General features: G+C 34.6%; 4 protein-coding genes and 1 long non-coding RNA gene across 9 annotated transcripts; 3 read left to right on the top strand and 2 right to left on the bottom strand.

Moving 5' to 3' along the window:
* The first annotated feature begins 1,510 nt into the window (after nt 1-1,510).
* Nucleotides 1,511-4,811, top strand: LOC116336770 (histone-lysine N-methyltransferase, H3 lysine-79 specific-like). Of its 2 annotated transcripts, none has more exons than XM_031761001.1 (6): nt 1,511-1,657; nt 1,812-2,101; nt 2,209-2,343; nt 2,571-3,157; nt 3,222-4,205; nt 4,271-4,811. In XM_031761001.1, exons 2-6 carry the CDS (start codon nt 1,865-1,867, stop codon nt 4,308-4,310), a joined length of 1,983 nt encoding a protein of 660 aa, XP_031616861.1. In that variant the 5' UTR covers nt 1,511-1,657; nt 1,812-1,864; the 3' UTR covers nt 4,311-4,811. The 2 variants fall into 2 exon arrangements, with proteins under 2 accessions (XP_031616861.1, XP_031616788.1); XM_031760928.1 differs by having other exon boundaries at nt 1,787-2,101.
* A 348-nt stretch (nt 4,812-5,159) lies between these two features.
* LOC116352166 (laccase-2-like) lies at nt 5,160-7,860 on the top strand. The gene is made up of 8 exons (XM_031784593.1): nt 5,160-5,256; nt 5,328-5,433; nt 5,489-5,661; nt 5,723-6,216; nt 6,541-6,673; nt 6,827-6,999; nt 7,070-7,475; nt 7,529-7,860. The coding sequence occupies exons 1-8, from the start codon at nt 5,160-5,162 to the stop codon at nt 7,858-7,860; spliced, it is 1,914 nt and encodes a 637-aa protein (XP_031640453.1).
* A 906-nt stretch (nt 7,861-8,766) lies between these two features.
* Nucleotides 8,767-10,616, bottom strand: LOC116337044. Of its 2 annotated transcripts, none has more exons than XM_031761368.1 (3): nt 10,467-10,616; nt 10,281-10,364; nt 8,767-10,153 (listed from the first exon to the last, which is right to left on the bottom strand). In XM_031761368.1, exons 1-3 carry the CDS (start codon nt 10,528-10,530, stop codon nt 8,841-8,843), a joined length of 1,461 nt encoding a protein of 486 aa, XP_031617228.1. In that variant the 5' UTR covers nt 10,531-10,616; the 3' UTR covers nt 8,767-8,840. The 2 variants fall into 2 exon arrangements, with proteins under 2 accessions (XP_031617228.1, XP_031617312.1); XM_031761452.1 differs by having other exon boundaries at nt 8,767-10,150.
* A 1,667-nt stretch (nt 10,617-12,283) lies between these two features.
* Nucleotides 12,284-13,253, top strand: LOC116336711. 2 transcript variants are annotated; one of them, XR_004200732.1, is made up of 3 exons: nt 12,284-12,507; nt 12,580-12,756; nt 12,825-13,253. It is a non-coding gene; the product is annotated as an uncharacterized LOC116336711 (long non-coding RNA). The 2 variants fall into 2 exon arrangements; XR_004200730.1 differs by having other exon boundaries at nt 12,583-12,756; nt 12,825-13,252.
* LOC116336602 (serine protease persephone-like) lies at nt 12,501-16,503 on the bottom strand. Of its 2 annotated transcripts, none has more exons than XM_031760593.1 (12): nt 15,961-16,503; nt 15,862-15,892; nt 15,538-15,647; nt 15,306-15,404; nt 15,038-15,172; nt 14,917-14,967; nt 14,777-14,856; nt 14,571-14,708; nt 14,407-14,469; nt 14,156-14,336; nt 13,922-14,093; nt 12,501-13,857 (listed from the first exon to the last, which is right to left on the bottom strand). In XM_031760593.1, the coding sequence occupies exons 1-12, from the start codon at nt 16,103-16,105 to the stop codon at nt 13,662-13,664; spliced, it is 1,401 nt and encodes a 466-aa protein (XP_031616453.1). In that variant the 5' UTR covers nt 16,106-16,503; the 3' UTR covers nt 12,501-13,661. The 2 variants fall into 2 exon arrangements, with proteins under 2 accessions (XP_031616453.1, XP_031616535.1); XM_031760675.1 differs by having other exon boundaries at nt 15,571-15,647.
* Between the last annotated feature and the right edge of the window lie 101 nt (nt 16,504-16,604).

The raw sequence follows: 16,604 nt of genomic DNA, 5'->3' as shown, positions 1-16,604 counted from the left end.
TTGCACAAATGGCATTTGAAGCCGCGTCGCTTACAATTTTCTTTGTGAATGTCCTTATCAATTTGCTGTCTAAAGTTTCTGTAGCAAATGGACGAGTATTGGTGTGAATTGGCATATGCCTTATCAAATTTTCCTTGCGCAGAGTAGAGTATTCCTTGCATATAAAACATTCATAACGACGAACTTTGCACCCAGATTCATGTTCCAGTTTCTCATTGCTCTGGACAAATCCTTCCAAACAATTTGAACAATTAAACTGAAATTCATCAACGTGTGCCTCTGAAAATGTTATTTTTGATTGAATCGTTTTGGACACAAGGTGCGTGGAAATGATTTTTCGCCGGTATGCGTGAAAATGTGTCTTTTCAAATCGCCTTTGCGCGGAGTTGCATAGTCACAGAATGAACATTTGTGTTGTATCCCCTTTGTCTTTGTTGCAGCTCCGGGACTTGATGTATTTGCCCTTTGTGTTCCAACATTCTGATATCCGTTCTTCGCATCATTTTTTTGATCTCCACCAGCACCACAATCAACGCTCTTTTCCAACTTTTCGTTGGTCGCTTCTTCTTTCAACTCCGGCAGCCGAGTGACAAAGACCATCGAAATCGTATATTTCATCAAATTGATCGGCGTCAATTGAATTGAATGGTCTATCGTCAGCTTGTATTGGTGTCGATACCATGAGTATATCATCTTCTGCTTCTTCTTTGATAGTTGGCTCCGATTTCACTTCGATTCCGGGCAAAAGTCCATCATTTTCGGACCCCTTTTTGTCGGGTGGCAGCCTGTTTTCACCATTCATTGCGACGCAGTTCACGTGCTGTCAATTGGAATTATTTTTCTTCAGATAAAAAATGTATGGCTTCAAACACGAACACAATCGTTTGTATATACAATAGTTTACCTTTTTCGTGAATTTATCAGCAATTTGAAAATGAAAATGGCCCAAAATTCAATAGCAATAATTAATTTAGAAAGTTAATGGTCACAGATGAGAGCCGAGCACTCATACAAAGTGATGAAGTTCAATCACATAGTTCGATGTTGTCTATCAAACATTGAATAATAGTTGAGTGTTTGCACGGTTGACACATGCCAAATTATTGCGCGAAAAACATTGTGAATCGAAACTAGAACCGACCTTAATATACTGTAGTGCCAAAATTAAGGTGAACAAACTGAACACATGATTTTTCCGTAGATTTTAGCTAATTTTATTACAAGTGCCACCAAATTATTTCAAAAAATAATTCGTTTTCATCAAACATTTATCCAAAAATATAAATTATCCCGAATGGTGACAATGGAAAAACGTTGTTGTACTGATTTGGGTAAATCTTTGATCGAAATGTCATTAAAATGAAGCGACTCTTGCACACATAAACAAAGTAGTCATTTCGATTGACACAGTTTTAGTTTGTGTTCCAAAAATTACACGCATACATAGATCGATCCAGTTTTAGCACCAACATATCAGTTTGTATAGCGAGATCACCAGAGGTGACCTTTCCGCATCTACAACACATTTTACAGAATTTTCTACGATTTTCCTTGCTCTATACGCAATTTTCTTTTCTCTCTTTATCACTGAAATAAATCAATTATTTTTCTGGTAAAAAAACAAAGAAACGCTACAAAAAAAATCGTGAAGAAAATTGTAAGTAAAAAAATTATTTTATTTTTTATATAAAAAAAATTTATGGCGGCCATTTTTGTCAAAATAAATTTTTAATCATTCCAATAAAACTCACGCCATTTCCTTCAATACTAACCATAAATATTGAAGAATATTTTCTAAATTTTCAATTTAGCGATAAATGGGATTGAGAATAAACCATCGATTGACAAACGGAGAATTTCTGAAATGAAATCGAGCAGAAAAAATCTGGTTAGTCACGAAGTCGAAGTGGTGCCGAGAGCTCCAATTAAAGTAGAGGAAGATGAAGGTGACGATTCGTATATGTTCACGGAACCGGTTTTGACTTCGGCTACTCCCCGTTTAATTCTCAAGTCACCGGCATACGTTGAGCCAATGTATTACAGTTGGCCACTCCAAACTGGACCCGATGATAGCGTTGAAATTCTGGACGTAATCCGATGGGTATGCATAGATTTCCATTACCTTTGGTTAATTAATAATTACATTCCATTACATGTTGAAAGTTGATTAATTTACATTATTTACGTTTTTCTTCTGATCATCCCAAGGTATGCAAAGATATTCCGTACATTGAGGCAGAACTCAAAACCATCGATCTGAATGAAGTGGACACAACATGTTACAATAGTATGCGCCACGTTTGCGATTCTTACAATAAAGCGATCGACACTATGGCTAATATTGTAAGTTAAATTTGATTCTCTCTTAATCCTCTACTGTTTCATTGTTCGATTGAGCCAAAATGGTTATTTTAAAGTGGAGTGTGTCCCACTTAAAATAAACTGAATATAATTATGTAAAATTTCGTCTCTAGACGGTCCCAGTAGAGGGTTAACGCACACATTTTCTGATGAAATATTCGATGAGAAAACTTTGTTGACTTTAAATTAATTTCTGTTGATGTTATTAGGAAAAGAGAGTTAGAGAGTTGACTGCGAAACGTTTGAATGATTTCGCCTCTCGCGATTTGTTGCGCTACATACTTCAATTGGTCTATTATACAGCCGTTCCAGAGCCGAATAAACTGAACAAATATGAATCATTTTCGCCTGGAGTCTATGGCGAAACATCATTCGAAGTTGTATGCCAGATGATCGATCTAATTGAAGCATCGCCGGAAGACGTGTTCATTGACTTGGGTTCCGGTGTGGGTCAGGTGGTTCTTCAAATGTCGGCCGCTCTCCCATTGAAATCATGTTTAGGCATTGAACGAGCCGACGTACCATCAAAATATGCCGTCGAAATGGACTTTACTTTTCGCCGTTGGATGCGATGGTTTGGTAAAAAGTTGAACGATTTTCAGTTAATCAAAGGTGATTTTTTGGCCGATGAACATCGTGATAAAATTACCACCGCCACTATTGTGTTCGTGAATAATTTTGCATTCGGTGCAAAAGTTGATCATGACCTAAAGGAACGTTTTGGTGACTTGAGTGATGGCACAAAAATTTTTTCATCGAAAAACTTCTGCAAACTCAATTTTCGATTGAATGAAAGGTATTTTCAAATTTCATTCGCTTCAATGTTTTCACTTTGCCTAACTAGTTCAATTTTATTGCAGAAATCTAAGTGACATTGGTGCCATAATGAATGTGAAAAAGTTGCCATCGTTACGCGAGTCGGTGTCATGGACTGATAAGCCGGTTTCGTACTATTTGCACATCATCGATCGCACCAAGTTGAACAGATTTTTTGAACAAAAGAATGACCAGAATGCTGACGAAAACGACAGCCACATTCGGAACAATAGAAACATTAATGGAAACACCAACAACCAAGTGGTGACAAGTGAAGACATCAATGTCAGTACGGGTAGCATCAAGCGAAATCCTCGAAATTGTTCGCGTAATCTAAAATACAATGTTTCTGCCGACGAAGAGGATCAGGAACAAATACAACATGATTTGAAGAAACGCAAGAGGATGTCGAACAAATCGGCACTCACAGATCGCACAAACTCGACATCAGGCACGTCCAATGCGAAGACACTAACCATATCCAATGCGGTGACAACAAGCATATCCAATACGATGACACTAAGCCCATCTAATACAGAGACACCAAGCCCATCCAACACGGCGACACCACCCAAAAAAATTGGTGAAAGTTCCAAATTAGCGGGACGAAAAGCTTTTGCACCAGCACATGATTTTACACCATCTCCGGTGAAACGTGTCAAAACATCATCGGTATGTCCAAATCCGTTGGCTTTGGCATTGAATGTGGCAAACGACCATGAACTAAACGTAGATTGGTTAATTGCAAGCGAACAATCAGCAAAGAAACATTTGAATGATGCTATGCAAAATATAACAAATTTCAATGCAAGAAGTTTCGAAATGATTATTAAACTAAATCAGAAATTGAATGCTGCGATGAAACGAATCGACATACTCGAACAACAAAAGGAAATTCAACAGCTCCAGATTGCCGATCTTCAACACGAATTGGACGAAAAAAGCGGAAAAGCAGCTTGTTTGGAATGCGGAAATATCATAAATATGATGACATATTGCAATCCAGAGTGTCATGAGAAGCAAATCATGTAAGCGACGTTGTCTTTTAAAAATATTTTTTTTCACACTGATTTGGATTATATCTTTTTTACAGCAAGCGCTTGGGACAAATGCTGAATAAAAATGGACTTTAAATGATTTTTGTCAATTTCTTCGATGTGCCTTGTCGCGCCACGTAATACCGCATTTTGCTTCATACTCCTCAACCCATGATACCAGCAATGGAGGTCAAAACTTTCAAATTTTTAAAATAAAAAATCGCAAAATTCCCGATGTTTTGAAATATCCATTATAAATCATATTCTTTATTTTTCTAAAATAATCATCATTGACCTAATGTAAAAAACATAATTTTTCCATTTAAATTCACATAAAAATTTAAATTTGCCTTAAATTTATGCTAATAGATCTGTAATTTTCAATTTTTCACAATTCCAAATAACTATAAAAAACCAGAGTCCTCATAAGGATATGTGGGACCTGCTCAATAGTTATTTACTCTTTCACCCAATTTTTTGTTTCAAGACATCTAATTCTTTCTGAAAACGTGCACCGTGCAATTGAAATAACAACCGGAACGTGTGTAATCATTGCAAATATTTTTTATCATTCGATTTGCTTTGACTCAAACGCTGCAATCCAAATAATTTGTTATTCAAATAAAAAAAAATAGTTAAAAAAGTCATGTTTATAGAGAAAATAAATAAAATTTGTTGATCGAAGAACTTGTATTTCTTTTATTTAACCTGAAGACTTGGTATTAAATCGAAAACAAACATTTATGTTCTATGAAAGTACACGACTCTACATTAAAATTCAAATGTTACACGTTTTATCGTGATTTCTTTATCTACCCCCTTTATTAAAGTGTTTCAAAAAATCTTATTGCATATAATGGCTTGAATTGAAATATTTGGCGTCAGTTTTTACCAATAAATTTGTATTGTTGCATGCAAAAAAAAAATTATAATAAATTTTCTGCAATGAAATCAACTTTGATTGTTTTTCAGTTGCTAATTTCATTGTCCTTCGGTGCGGTTCCTTTAAGTCAAAATGAATTGAAAGAAAAATACGGTCAAGGTATGTAATCGTCCTTTGGAAATTGTATTTTCAGAAAATGTCTTTTTTACCATTTCAAAATTATATTGTAGAAAATACAACGTATAATGATGGCAAAAGTTGTTACCGTCCATGTAATGGTACGTCAATGACGTGTTATTATGAATTTAAAATAGAACACTATGACACAATGTCAAGGTATGAATTGACTCTTTGTACACTTTCCTGAAAATCTATAAAATGTGCTCTATAGGCTATGTGGAAACTGTGCGGGAGGTGTGATTGGTGATTGTTTCAAAGAAGGCTGTATATCTGCGAATGGAGTCAGGCGCAACATAATGACAATTAATCGACAACTGCCTGGTCCTGCAATCAATTGCTGTGAAGATGATCGAGTCATTGTCGATGTTACAAATCATATGCCAGGTGCGATGTTCGGATTTAATCGAGTTTTTTTTATGATTTCGGACCCTAATTTAATTTCCAGGTACCGAGTTATCGTTCCATTGGCATGGTGTTCATCAAAGTGAAACACCTTGGATGGATGGTGTGCCAATGGTAACACAGTGTCCGATATTTTCCGGCGATACTTTTCGATATATGTTCCATGTACATGAGTCTGGTACACAGTACTATCATGCACATTCCGGTTTACATCGTATGAATGGAATTGTGGGTAAATTAAATGTTCGCGAACAAAATGATCCGAATGCCGAATATTATGATACTGATTTAAGTGAGCATACGATATTATTCAGCGGTTGGAATAACTTTTTGGCCGAAGATTTATTACCGAGCAATCCACATAAATATGGATCTTCTCCAGCCAGTATACTGATCAATGGTTTTGGAAATTATATCGAACCAGATAGTGGATACGAACCATATGCACCGATAGCCGTATTTTATGCGGTCAGAGGAATGAGACATCGTTTTCGTATTGATAATGCTGCATCAAGCAATTGTCAGTTTGAATTTTCCGTATGTATTGAATAGTGACGTATTTAATCGTTACGACGGTGGGTCTCGAAGTGATGATCCCGTCTTATGGTACCTTCGGACCAACCAAATTCTCCGCTCCAAATCAATTTTTGGGACCGATTTTTATCAAAATTTACATGAGTATTAAACCTTTAAAGGGTGAAATCAAATATTTCAATTTTCCGAGAAATTTTAGGGCGTTTCGAAATACTTCAATTTTTCAAAAAAAAAAAACGATTTTGACGGCTTATATCCATGGTGTTCATATGAACGCAACCTCCCCCTCTTTTTTTTTCTTTTATATTTTTTTTTCCTCTCCATCAGATAAAGGGACACAAAATGGCTGTTATCGCCCTTGATGGATCACCGGTGGAGCCTGTCACTGTCGATACCTTCTTTAGTTCCGCTGGTGAAAGATTTGATATCGTCATGCACGCAACAAAGGACCCAAACATTCGTGAGTTTATTTTCATCTCCAAAGGAACCTTCGAATCATGTTATTATGGTTTTTCTGCTACTTGCCTAGCTTTGATGAGATTTGCACATCGAGTTTAAATACGTATTAATTTGCCATAAATTTAATTTTCTCTTGAAAACACTACATTTACAGATGAATCATTGATCATAATTCGTGGTCTTGGTGGATGCCGGCGGAATAAACTCCAGGGATATGCTCGCATCATCTTCTTGAATGATTTTTCCGAGTTTTCACCTCGAAATTCAGACCATGAACCGCTGGAAAGTCGACCAGACTATCAAATTTTGGATAAAATCGAAAAAATTGTATATATGTGGCTTTTTTTCAAACGATAAATCGTTGTGTAAATCATTAAATATGTTGTATCGATTTCAGACATTAAATGATGCGACGACTCAATGTGGACAATCCGAAGACTATTGTATTACCGACTTAGAGTCAAAAGCACCTCCATCAACCGTAGAAAATTTGAGAGATGAATTGCAGTACCCTGTGTCCAAAGTGTATACCTTTCAATTTATAAAACATTTCGACCGATCTGACTCGATTTCAACTTCGCATTTCTTAAGTTATCAAAATTTTACCTTTATCACATCGATAAATAATATTTCAAGCACGATGCCACCACTTCCGATCCTTACACAAGATGACACCGATATTACGTACTGTAGTAAAGATAATTTACCACCGGATTGTAAGATCAATTCTGTTTGTTACTGCATTCATTTAATCGAACTGGAATTGTGCAAAGTGTATGAATTTCATTTTTACGATTTACTTGGTAAATTGATTGCAATTGATTCAAACAACATAATGATAGCAAACTGTTTTCAGAGACTGTAAGTCATCCAATACATATGCATGGCCATAGATTTCAAGTAATTGAAATGGTAACACAGGAACAATTGCTAAATGGTCAAACATCGTATAAAAATTCAACAAAATTACCAGTTATAAAGGATACGGTAACGGTGCCGGCCGGTGGATATGTAAAAATTCGATTTCGATCATGTAATGCTGGATACTGGTTTTTTCATTGCCATTTTGAATTGCATATGCACACCGGTATGACATCTATTCTTAAAGTTGGCAATAGAAGTGATATGGTACCACCGCCACCGAACTTTCCCATTTGTGGAAACTACTTACAACCAGTGTTCGATTGAAAATGATTTCTTTTTTCGAACATTATTTAGGAAAATATAGAAATAATTTAAAAAAAAAATGCGTTTTACTGATTTGGGACCCACAGGTATTGAAAATCAAACAAAATATTTTCACTTCAAATGTAAAGCATGTTGGTTGAATATCAGATCTGCTGCATTGGGAAAGGTATTTGAACGTAGAATATTCGTAATGATAAGTGATGATTTGTAATGATTGTGATCTCTATCATTTCCAAAAACGTATGAAACCAAAATAAAAATCCATAAATTTTCAATTAAAGTATTTTTCTTTATATTTCACGCCAAATATAACATTATAATAAAGCAATAAAATTCAACCCGAAATTCTTAACATTCTTCTTTCAATTCTTTTAATGTTGTTTTGGAAAAAACCGGAGCATCTTGATTTGCTGCTGCTCAGCATATAGCTGAGAGCTGAGAAATGCTGAACTCGTACGGCTAACGCGTACGAAACGGATGGCACGCACACATGCATTCTCCCCGTTTAAACGGTTATAAACAGTTGATTGGACGTTCAATTCAAAACTCAAAACTTAGTAACCAGTTGAGTTTGAAATTGTGTTGCGACCGACATATGAGAAGCTGCGAGAAAAACATCACGTCGCATCCCTCGTTATTTTGCTTACGTAAGTGAAAGCAAGAGATGAGATGCGACGTGCTGTTTTTGCTCTCAGTCTTTCATATATTCTGAAAGTGTACGTCTAACGCATACGAAACGGATGCACGATGCATATTCCCCTTTCACTTCGTATGTTCGCTGGTATAGTGTGTAACCGTTGTACCGGCAATAGCGTCAACGGCAGCACATACGAAGCGAAAGGGGAATATGTATCGTGCATCCGTTTCGTATGTGTTAGCCGCACGAGCTCAGCATTTCTCAGCTCTCAGCTATATGCTGAGCAGCAGCAAATCAGGATACTCTGGAAAAAACAAAAATGAAAAAAATTCGAACAAAATATTCAAAATATTTCATCCCAATAATCATTATAATCAAAATCGTGCTTGAGTTCCAGAGAAGCTCGTCGTTTCACTTCAATGAATTTCAATTTGGTGCCAGTTTTTGACCATTTTGCAGTCAAGTAATTGTCTTCTCTGACATACATCGTTATTTTTCTCGCTCCTGTCAGTTTCATTCGCGCGTCGTTCAATGCAGTTAATTTGAAAGTATTTGCATCAATTTCGTTATAAATGATAATCTTATTCAATTTCACTGACTCTTTTATGAACGGCATAATGTCTCTTAATTCGGCCCTGATAAATTGAATTGTTTCAAGATTGATGAGAGTTTGAGCCAGCTCCTTCATATTCTCAATATCTGAAGCCCGATCAAGACATAATTTCTTCAAATTTATCAAAGGGGATAGATCCACTCCATCATCCAGACCACGTACATATAATTTAGTAAGTCCATTGTACGATTTCAATTGATCAACGGCTGTTTTATCAAATATTGAATTGTATAAAACATGAAAATACACATGCAATTCCTTGAATTTTCCCATTCCATACAATTTATTCAAAGCATCTCTGGCCAATTCGAATGTATTTGTGTGACAGAAAAAAATGCTCAACACATCGAACTTTTGTTGAATGTTTTTAATCGTTTCGGAATTTTCTAAAATCGTTTCAACATTCAGTGCCAAATGTTTGATGCTTAGATTTTGTTCAAAAAATGTCTTCAACTCGGCAATTGGTTCCGATCGATTGATTATTTCTAACTCAAAATGTTCAAGCGTTGGATACTTTCGAAGCAACCAACGATTATCGCTGCCAACGATGGTATCGGATCTAATAGCTTGGATGCACAGTCGCTTCACATTTGGGCAAAATTGTAAGAAACTGTCGAAAAATTCTTTCGTTTTGTCAAAATAATGTGGAAAATTTAATTTCAATGTCTGTACTTTCTCTAAAAGCGGTTTAATACGCTCAATACCATTGTCTGTCAGTGTAACTCGCGTAAGTAAAATTTCTTCCAGCCATTTGAATCGATCGAAGTCCATATATGTTTGACTCGGATGTTCTTGCAATACTTCCAAATAATGGAATATAAATTTCTTCATATAAGAGGCCAAACCGTTCAGTCTCATTCTTTTATCATCTGTAACAATGTCATCTTCTCTACACAATGATTGAATGGCAGAATAATGGGTTCGTATATAGTTGCCGACAATTGGTTCCATTCGTTTGCATATACCCAATGCTATTAAACGGTCAAGCGAAAGGCAATCAAAAAGATCGATATTGATATTTTGTGAGTCATCGCTTTGATCTGCTGTGGATTATATATACATTTCAAAAAATTATTTCTGTAATATGTAAAAAAATGTTCATATTTACAGTATTGTCAAAGAAGCATTTTTTTACTTCAATAATTGGAAAAAAATTCGTATTCGAATTACCTGATTTAATGGCATTGTATATGATTACAGTTCTATTACTCTTAAAATCATCTTCTGAGAAAGCACTGAAGAAGAAACAATTTTCTGTCGAAAAATGAAATATATATTTCTTTTATATCAGACTGATCGACAGTTGATTTCACCGTTTCGTAAGTTTTTCAATATTGATTATGCCTATTAATTTACCTTGTATACTTTCAGTAAGAAGACTCGCACCAAGGAGAAGAACGATCACAAATGAAAATTTCATCCTCCGATTTGCTGAAACCAACTGATGTACTAACAACGGAGAGTAATGGTGAGACTTTTGGTAAATTATTCTGATCAAATAAGACGAGAACAGTCATGCTCTTATGACTGCAAGTATAAAACAACTGAATGGATTTGACGAGAGAACCGAACAAAAGTCTATACCTTTTTTATTTAACTTTGTTATGTTCTATCTTAATACATACAAAAAAGGCGTAAATCACTTGCGACATGACATTTTGCTCGCAATTTTCAATTAGAGCAATTGACAAAAAAACATATCAATCTTCGTAAACGATATTAAGTTAATATGAATAACACACAGGCTTTTTTCATTCGTGCTTGCTTTAATGGACAATGTCCATTGGACATGAACACACAAAACATTTTAAGTTTTTAAGCACTTTCAAATGTTTTTTCTCTTGCTTTGTACTACACGTTCGTAGATGGCACACAAAACAGCATATTGAATGTGTTTCACCATAAAATGCTTGAATGTAAAACCAATTTAATCAGGAATGTGTGGAAGTTGGGGTTAGCGGTGGGTATCCGAAGTTTTCGACCTTACAGTATAGATAAAAATGAATAAAACATTTTAAGTGATTTTTTTTTCTCTTTATTTCTGAAATCATTCCCTACTCACACAATAATTTAATATATAATCTTAATTTGAACCGCTTAGAATAAAAGTAGATAATGGTAGGAAGTTAAAAAAAATCTCAATCATAAAGTGCTATGAAAATAATACTCAATCAAGAAACAAAGTGAAAATAAAAATCGATCATAAATTGTGTTTGCCTTTTATTTTCACTCATTTTATGTATGACTTTTATTTTCACTTTTTCTCTTGATTGAGTATTATTTTTACTCATATTATGATCGAATTTTTTCAAATGAGTGAGATTAAAATGAAAATATAATTTATGATCGACTTTTATTTTCACTTTTTCCCTTGATTGAGTATTATTTTTACTCATTTTTTGATCGACTTTTATTTTTAATTTTTTCTTGATTGAGTATTATTTTCACAGAACTTCATGATTGAGATTTTTTTTTAACTTTCTACCATTATCTACTTTTATTCTAAGCGGTTCATTTATAAATTGAATGTAAGCTTCAGCGCTGCTTTGTTGGCTTTAGTTGCATGTGTCATATATTGAATTTAATGCATGTCAAGCAGTCCATAACTAAATGAATATTTTTTGTCAAATTGTTCAATAAAACCTTACATTTTGATCCAAAAGATACTAAAAACATTTATCTATTTTGCTCTATTGAGTTTTTAGCCAAAAGAAACCTTTCATTCAAATTTTTATTAAATTGCGAATTCATTTGATGGTACATTGAGTAATAATTACTCTATCATCTATATATTTGAGTGATGTAAGAATCATGATTGCATCAACTGGGTTTTTACCAACAATTAAAGATTTTTTTTTTGTCGCAAATAAAACAGAGAAAAGGACGTCGCCAAATCGCCTTCTGTTATTTTCCCTTATCTATTTGACATTGTAAGCTATCAGGCATTCGCAGATTTCAACATCCGTTCCATCATTGGACGTCAGGCGTCATTGAGAGTAAAAAAACAACACAATCTTAACTTTATACACAACAAATGTCTTATCAAATATGACATTAAATCGTTTCAATATGAGCAAAAGCATCCAATAACATTGTGCACTTTCATTTCACTATCAATATTTTTCGATGATATAAATGTAGGTTGGTCGACAAGATGCTGTAGTCAGCGTTCAATTTCAGAGCTGACAATGTTCACAAGAAATTTCTTTTATTTTTTGTAAGAGTGGTATTCTGTTGAATTCCACTAAGGTTTAAGTATGGTGAAAAATCCCATATTTCTTCCAACATTACTATTACTTTTCCACACGCACCGAGTGTGTGAGGTAAAGTATTTTATACTATAACAGATTTTGTACCTACTTACATGTTGAAAAGAGCACAAAATCGTGATATAAAGGTAATCATTAAACATTTATTTATATATATCGTATAAAAAGTGACATAATTAATTGAATTATTTTGAACATAGCAGATCCTTATCCTTAACATTCGAGACTAACCAAAGTGAATGATACTTTGATTCGAGTCAAAAATGCAATCATATATTCAGAATATATTAGACCAGCATGTTTGCAAACAGATTTACGTGACAAACCATCACAGGTAAATCCTACTGTTACCGACTGTGGATCTACATCACCTAACCGTAAGTTGCTATCTTTTAATTGAAGACATGAAGAAGCTAAATTTAACCAATTCTCTTCTAATTTTAAGGTCTCGCGTAGCTTACTCAAAATGGAGTCGGTATCGATGCCATGGAATGTAAATCTACGCTCATAGATTTGTTCCGTCCATCGAATGATTTGACTCATAGAAATGGTATAAATGGAGGGCAGTATTGTGCATATGATCCACAAGGAAGAAACGATTAGATAGTTGCCAAGGAGACAGCGAAGGACCCCTACAATATTTCCACCCGATTTAAACAGACACTAAAACAATTATTGGAATTGTCTTGTAGTGTCTATACATCAAATCTGCCATCCATTTATACCAGAGTTGCTTATTATTTAGATTCAATCGTACAACTTTTTTTGGCCAACGAATATTGCATACATCACTTTCGTTTTTATGTCTAAATCAATTAATATAAATATATAAGTCATTTTAAGAAAATTAAATCTACATAGCAAAATTTTTAACAATAATGTAAATAAATTCAATATTAAATGCTCTTTTCCTATCTTAAAGGCTATTGATTAGCAGGAAAGGTCAACAGATTTTCTACTATCAAACTTTTGAACTTTAAAGCTTTCGAATCGAAGAAAATCTGTTGAATTTTGACAAACTCTGTTGGAGTTTGTCTTTAGAATGAGAAGGCAGGTAAAATACCTAAGTAACAGTTTCCGCGCTGCATCCAAATTTCACCTTTTATGGAACGAATTTCTCAAAGTATATTGAATGACCATCGGTGTCCATTGCAATGACCATCGTAAGCACAGAGAAAAGGCTGGCGGAAAGATTATATTTCATCTAACGGCACATAAGCTATTTTTCTGTATAAATGTCCCTGAAGATGTTGACATAAATGGTTCGTTAATCGAGTAAATATCACTTGTTTGTTACTTTGGGGATGAAACCTAATGGCCAAACGATCGGTTCAATCCAGTCAAGATAATATGCGATTCGAGTGTAAATTCCCGGAAATGCGCCACATCCAAGTCCAACGGAAACAACACCAACGATCGTTGGCGAAGCTTCGTACGGACTTTTAAGCTGCAGTGGTCCACCGCTGTCCCCTTGGCAGCTAAAAACAAAACGAATTTTAATAATGTCAACATTTTTTATAGCAAATAATGATTGATTATTACCTATCGTTTCGACCTTGTGGATCATATGCACAATACTGACTCTGACCAATATTTTTAAGAGTCGGATCATTCGCAAGACTTTGATACTCCTTGAACTTTTCATTACACTGCGACAAAGGCACAGTTATCAACTGTGCTTTTAGTAAATCGTTTGACCTATGAGATTCCGCGCCTTTTTTCAGAGAAAAAACGTTAGTTTTTCGAATAAAAGTAAAAGAGAAATTGTATTTTTACCATCTGATGTGGTACTGCCCCATCCTGTCACGACTAGTTTTACATCAGGATGCTCATCACGAAGATCGGTATGAAGACATGCCGGCGAAATATTATTGGAAAATTGAATGGGTGACACTCTTATAAGAGCTATGTCATTCTTTCTGGTGAAATGCGAATAAAATGGATGCCGAATGATTTGCTGTTTGATAAAAACAATTTTTTCAATGCCAAATTTTGATCGCAAATCAGTCGAATATTGATTGAATTACCTTAATCGCGACATTGGTGGGTCTATGTATGTCATTATCATCATCGGTATCAACCAGTTTTAACTAATTTTAAATAAGAGAAATTGAAAATCGTCATTTTTAATCAATTTGATCATCTCTCACTAAATATACTTGAAAAATTTGAAAATAAAAGCTTTACTCACTTTACCCAAACGGCAAACAATCGGAGGCCGTTGTGTTCTTGCACAATGCGCGGCTGTCAGGATGAAGTTTTCCGATATGACCGTACCGCCACAGTCAAAAGTCACTCTATAGTTGGTGGAAAGGTAACCGAGAGCAGCCTATATCCGTAAAATTATAAAGCGCGATATTAGAAGCTATATGAAAATGTGCCAAAACTCAATGTTACCATCCACGGAAACTCTCTTTCTTCAGCAGGTTCACCGTTTAAAATTCGATTACTTCGCTCAAAAGTATAGGCTTTGCAGGCTGTAAGTAAATAAAAAGTCAATGAAAATAAGATCATTTTGTTTTAAGCACCAAATTTACTTTTCCACGATGTTCTAGCTCTGTGAAGCTCATTGTATAAATTTTGAACGCCTAGAAAATATAAAATATTTGGATTGTTATGTTGTCTTCATATTTGAAATCATTGCAAAGATTTTATTACTTGAGTAATTTGAGCTGCTGGTTTCGGTTTCATTTAGTCTTTTAAGAGCAATATCCGTTGCACTCTCTCCATTCGCTGCGCGTATGCTAATATTAACATTGTTCTCAATTAACAATTCAACCACTTCAACATGACCTGTAATTGGAATATTTATTTTAAATGAGGAACGATTAAACTCATCATGCTCTTCGACCACATTTACTATTTTATTACTGGACTCACTTGACTCCTTCTTTAACTTATTTTTGTACAAAATGGATCTTTTTACCTTCCGAAACCGCTCTATGTAACGGTGTTCTTCCATCCTTGTCTAATACATTGACATCGGCTCCATTCTTAATAAGTGCATCAACAACCGGTTGTTCACCTAAAATACATGTTTATATTGAAAATCATGATTATCAAACGAACAAATCGTTGACGTCAATAGGAAAAGAGAATTTTTTTTAGCTTTAACAAATAAATATTTTTCGCGAAATTTAAATGTAAAAAAATTCTACCCAATGCACTTGCAACATGAATTGGAAAGTCACCGTTATCATCTTTGGAATTGACATTTGACCCGTTCTTGATAAGTTCTTCGATTTTGTGCAAACTCATCGCATTTGTGCTGCAAATTCGAAACAAAACGACTTCATATTATAATATTTTTAAAGCACACAATCATCCGATGAAACAACGACACGAACAACGTCTTTCTTAATTCGTGGTTATCACGCAGTAATGAAATGAATATTCTATACTAGTATATGCAGATAAGGGACCGTTGCTTGACCGTGAAACAATGTAATTTGGTGTCAAAAAAATAATTTGTCTTCTCTTACACTGATTTTATCTGAGATGTTGCTTGAGGTGCTAAAATAAAATGGTTTTAATTAGTCGAATAGAAAAAACGACTGAATTTAAGCTTTTTGCACAATTACCCGAAGAAACACTAACTAGAATGGCGAAAAATACAGTTGTGAAACAAAACATCACAATGATTGGATTTATTGTGGAAATATTTTGAAAACTTTTGCACAAGAATATCCACAAGAAATTAAACTGAAAATCCAAATCTCCCTTCATGTATTCTCGAACACGATTCAGAAGAAACTACAGTAACTTTATTGAAATGATCACTGCACAGAATTAAAATGCGCAATACAAATACATCAGCGATTTCTCGAACAAAGATCAATTAATATATTTGCGTAGGTCACTAGTCTTGTTGCAGTGAATAGACTGACCCTGTGCACTGCATATTGCATACTGACACCGATTTTATGATACAATTCCGAATGAAATGTTCGAAATGTAGAACAAAAGATTGATTTAAGCATATATTTTTTATATAAAAAAATCAATATTGTTCTACATTACGGACATTTCGTTTGGAATTGTATCATAAAATCGCAGTCAGTATGTGTTTTGTACAAAATAGCGCCTGTGAATAGGAGCTGCGAAAATAGCTGCTTTATCTGTTGGCTCAGTCTATTCACTGATTGCTAGAAATCACATTTTGCAATTAAAAGCGATGTAAAACTTGGCTTCGTTGATGTTAAAATAAGCAGATTATGTACACGCG

Source organism: Contarinia nasturtii, unplaced genomic scaffold (genome assembly GCF_009176525.2).
Source record: "Contarinia nasturtii isolate CC-2019 unplaced genomic scaffold, AAFC_CNas_1.1 Cnas_scaffold_66, whole genome shotgun sequence".
In the NCBI taxonomy this organism is placed as follows: domain Eukaryota; kingdom Metazoa; phylum Arthropoda; class Insecta; order Diptera; family Cecidomyiidae; genus Contarinia; species Contarinia nasturtii.
This window is presented reverse-complemented; position numbering and strand designations above follow the sequence as displayed.